The 4,214-nt window shown below is 62.4% G+C and overlaps 1 protein-coding gene across 1 annotated transcript; it reads left to right on the forward strand.

The window, feature by feature from the left end:
- Nucleotides 1-6: 6 nt before the first annotated feature.
- On the forward strand, nucleotides 7-2,168 carry IRF2BP1 (interferon regulatory factor 2 binding protein 1). Its single transcript, XM_011962969.1, has one exon. It carries the CDS (start codon nucleotides 8-10, stop codon nucleotides 1,760-1,762), a length of 1,755 nt encoding a protein of 584 aa, XP_011818359.1. The 5' UTR covers nucleotide 7; the 3' UTR covers nucleotides 1,763-2,168.
- Nucleotides 2,169-4,214: the final 2,046 nt, after the last annotated feature.

Here is a 4,214-nt window from a genome sequence, read left to right on the forward strand (position 1 = left end):
TGGGGCCATGGCGTCTGTGCAGGCGTCCCGCCGCCAGTGGTGCTACCTGTGCGACCTGCCCAAGATGCCGTGGGCCATGGTGTGGGACTTCAGCGAGGCCGTGTGCCGCGGCTGCGTGAACTTCGAGGGCGCGGACCGCATCGAACTGCTCATCGATGCTGCCCGCCAGCTCAAGCGCAGCCACGTGCTCCCCGAGGGCCGCTCGCCCGGGCCCCCGGCCCTTAAGCACCCGGCCACCAAGGACCTGGCTGCGGCCGCCGCACAGGGGCCCCAGCTGCCGCCCCCGCAGGCCCAGCCCCAGCCATCAGGGACCGGCGGCGGCGTCTCGGGCCAGGACCGCTATGACAGGGCCACATCATCGGGCCGCCTCCCCCTGCCCTCCCCCGCCCTGGAGTACACTCTGGGGTCCCGCCTGGCCAATGGGCTGGGCCGTGAGGAGGCCGTGGCTGAGGGGGCGCGAAGGGCCTTGCTTGGCTCCATGCCTGGCTTGATGCCCCCTGGGCTGCTGGCAGCTGCAGTGTCTGGCCTGGGAAGCCGAGGCCTGACGCTGGCACCCGGCTTGAGTCCTGCCCGTCCCCTCTTCGGCTCCGATTTCGAGAAAGAGAAGCAGCAGAGGAATGCGGACTGTCTGGCAGAACTGAACGAGGCCATGCGAGGCCGGGCAGAGGAATGGCACGGGCGCCCCAAAGCAGTGCGGGAACAGCTACTGGCGCTGTCCGCCTGCGCCCCGTTCAATGTGCGCTTCAAGAAGGATCACGGGCTGGTGGGGCGAGTGTTCGCCTTCGATGCTACTGCCCGTCCTCCAGGATACGAGTTCGAGCTGAAGCTCTTCACCGAATACCCCTGTGGTTCCGGCAATGTGTATGCCGGCGTCCTGGCGGTGGCTCGCCAGATGTTCCACGATGCTCTGCGGGAGCCGGGCAAGGCACTGGCTTCTTCGGGCTTCAAGTACCTCGAATATGAACGCCGGCATGGCTCAGGAGAATGGCGGCAGCTGGGCGAGCTGCTTACCGACGGCGTCCGCAGCTTTCGCGAGCCAGCTCCCGCGGAGGCCCTGCCCCAGCAGTACCCAGAGCCCGCCCCTGCGGCTCTCTGTGGCCCACCACCGCGAGCCCCATCCCGGAACCTGGCGCCCACGCCGCGCCGTCGCAAGGCATCCCCCGAGCCAGAGGGCGAGGCGGCTGGGAAGATGACCACCGAGGAGCAGCAACAACGGCACTGGGTGGCACCTGGTGGCCCGTACTCCGCTGAGACCCCTGGTGTCCCCTCGCCCATTGCCGCCCTGAAGAATGTGGCCGAAGCCCTGGGCCACTCACCCAAGGACCCTGGCGGAGGTGGAGGGCCTGTGCGTCCAGGGGGCGCCAGCCCTGCGGCCTCCTCCACTGCCCAGCCGCCAACCCAGCATCGCCTTGTGGCCCGCAACGGTGAAGCAGAAGTCAGTCCCACAGCGGGGGCCGAAGCTGTCAGCGGGGGTGGCGGCGGCACTGGGGCGACCCCTGGGGCTCCCCTGTGCTGTACCCTGTGCAGGGAGCGGCTAGAAGACACCCACTTCGTCCAGTGCCCCTCGGTACCCGGACACAAGTTCTGCTTTCCCTGCTCCCGGGAGTTCATCAAGGCGCAGGGCCCGGCCGGGGAGGTATACTGCCCGAGCGGAGACAAGTGCCCGCTGGTCGGCTCCTCCGTGCCCTGGGCCTTCATGCAGGGCGAAATCGCCACCATCCTTGCTGGAGACATCAAGGTTAAGAAAGAACGGGACCCCTAGGCTACCACTGCCTCCAGGCTACTGCCTTCTGCCCTTTTGCCACCCACCGCTGACGCGGATAAATTATTCCCTCCCCGACCCAGCCCAGTGCCACCCCTATCTGTGTACATACTCCCTTCCTCCACCCAGATGGGTCCCCTGGGGTAGATGCATTGTGGGTGGGGGGAGAAAGCTTGTGGCTCCTGTCCGAGGGGATATTTGGGGTCCCTTGGCCCCTCCAGTTTCCCTCTGTCCTTGGCTTGGCTTTGCTGCTGCTTGTAGTTGGGGGAGAGGTGCCCCCCTCCTCCTTGAGAAGGGACCTCCTGAAAATTCGCTCTTTATAAACGAGGCAAAAGCATTTTATTGCCCCCCCTCTCCCGCCCCCTTCTGCTCCTTCAATAAACCGAAAGATGGTTTTTTCTTCTTCTTCTTCTTAGTCCCTTGGTTGTGTGAGATGCTGCGCCCCCTTTGGGACTGAACTAGTCCTGCGAGGGCGAGGACGTTACGCGGTAGCCTCCAGGTGGCGCCCTGCACCCAGGCGGTCCCGCCGGCCGACCTTCAGCAAGTGCGACCCACTGGTCACGTTTTAGCCATCGGCCCGTTTTCCAGATGAAAGAACTGAGGCTCAGAGAGGGGATGTCTCCTGCAGGGGAGCCACAGATAGTCTCGGGAGCAGATTACCCTTCTGTAGCTGGCGCATCCCCTATCTACCTGAAAGGTGGAGGACTCAGCGCCTACGTGGGGAGGGGAAAGAGGCAGTGGGAGGTTTCCTAGAAGAAACGGGCAGGGGTTTCTTGCTGAGTAGAAGGGAGAATTTAGGGTAGACTGCTAGAGGGACTGCCTGAGGAAAGAGGAAATTTACCTCCACGGGGTAGAAACAACTTGGCTACTTCTCGCCTCTGGTGGTGTCCCAGAGGCGGACGTTTGGGAAGCCCCAACTGGACTCCTCGCCCTCGTGAAGGGAGACAAGCCCCTTCGGCAGCCACCCTAGGGAGCAGAGCGAAAGGCACTCGCCCTGCGGCTGCCTCTGATGTGCGCGGCCTTGTCCCGCACCTGTCTGGGTGGCTGATCATTAACCAGGACTTCCTGCTCGCTGGCGTCACGGGGCGGGGCCTGAGCGGGCTGCGGCAAAGCAGGGGTTAAGGGGAGGGGGCGGCCCCAAGAGCCCAGCCCCCACCCCTGCGGCCTCCCCGGCCAAGCCGAGGTGGAGAGATTCCGGGAAGGGGGAATGCGGGGCTCAAAGGCCCGTGGATGGACCGAGATAGGGAATGATTGTCCTACCACCACCCAGCACTGTCAGACAGCTCTGGGACCCGAAGTTGTCCCCAGATCCCCTTGGGAACCCAGGGTTCCCATCACCTAAATCTGGAGGCCCTTAAAGTCCTGCCCCATCAGCCCGGTTACGCAGGGGTCCCACCCATACTTGCATACCTACATGTCCTAACTCCCAGATATTAGGGATCCCTAGGGCTTCAACTTTCGCATCTGGAGGACCCTCTGTTCTTGGACTGAGGGGTCCCATCCTTCCTCACCCCCCAGCCATCAGCTCTCAGGTGTTCTGCCACCCCTGGCACTGCCAGCCTGGGCTCAGGGCAGGGCTGGGAAAACCACCCCTGATTAAATACACCAGGTGATAAGCCCAGGGCAAGAGAGACCTGGATGGAGCTCTGTGCCGGGGCTCCCCTCCCAGGCAAACCTCTGGCTTCCCCTGACCCAGCTCTGCAGACCCAAGTGCTGGGTATCTCACCCATCCCCAAATCTTTAGAGCTGGAGGCCTCTAGACACCTGGCTCCTATGCTGCAGTGGGAGCTAAATTGCTGTGGAGGACACCTGGTCCTTTAAGAACAGCTGGTAAGTGGGTGGGGGGCAGGGGAGTCACCCCCAGCCTGGCTGGTGTGTATTCTAGATAGAGGTTGAGTTAACCATTAACAGAGCAGAAGGCCTGACCTGTGTGGGTGTGGGGGCTGGATCAGCCCCCCTTCCCCCAGTGCCAGGGTGGGGCCAGGGTGGAGGGGTTCTGGATTTATTTGGGAATCAGGGAGCAGGTGCAGAGACTTCGCGACAAACGGGAAACACAGAGAGACACTCAGGGAATGATGGGAGACAACAGAGGTGGGGAGGGAGAGATGCAGAGACCAGCTCACTGAAAGAGACAAGGAGACACAGGAGCCGGAGACCCAGCGAGACAGGGAGAGACTCGAGAGAACCTCAGAGATGAAGCAGACGCAGAGAAGGAGAGACAGAAAAGAAAAGGAAATGGACAATATTCTGATAGATTGAGCCAGACTGAGATAACAGATGAGACGCCAACAACACAGACGCAAAAGAGGGGAGACTGAGATGCAGAGAGAAGGCAATAAAGAAGAGATGAGAAAAAAAGGCCGGGCGCGGTGGCTCAAGCCTGTAATCCCAGCACTTTGGGAGGCCAAGACGGGCGGATCACGAGGTCAGGAGATTGAGACCATCCTGGCTA

This window comes from Colobus angolensis, unplaced genomic scaffold, assembly GCF_000951035.1.
Source record: "Colobus angolensis palliatus isolate OR3802 unplaced genomic scaffold, Cang.pa_1.0 Scaffold60, whole genome shotgun sequence".
Taxonomy (NCBI): domain Eukaryota; kingdom Metazoa; phylum Chordata; class Mammalia; order Primates; family Cercopithecidae; genus Colobus; species Colobus angolensis.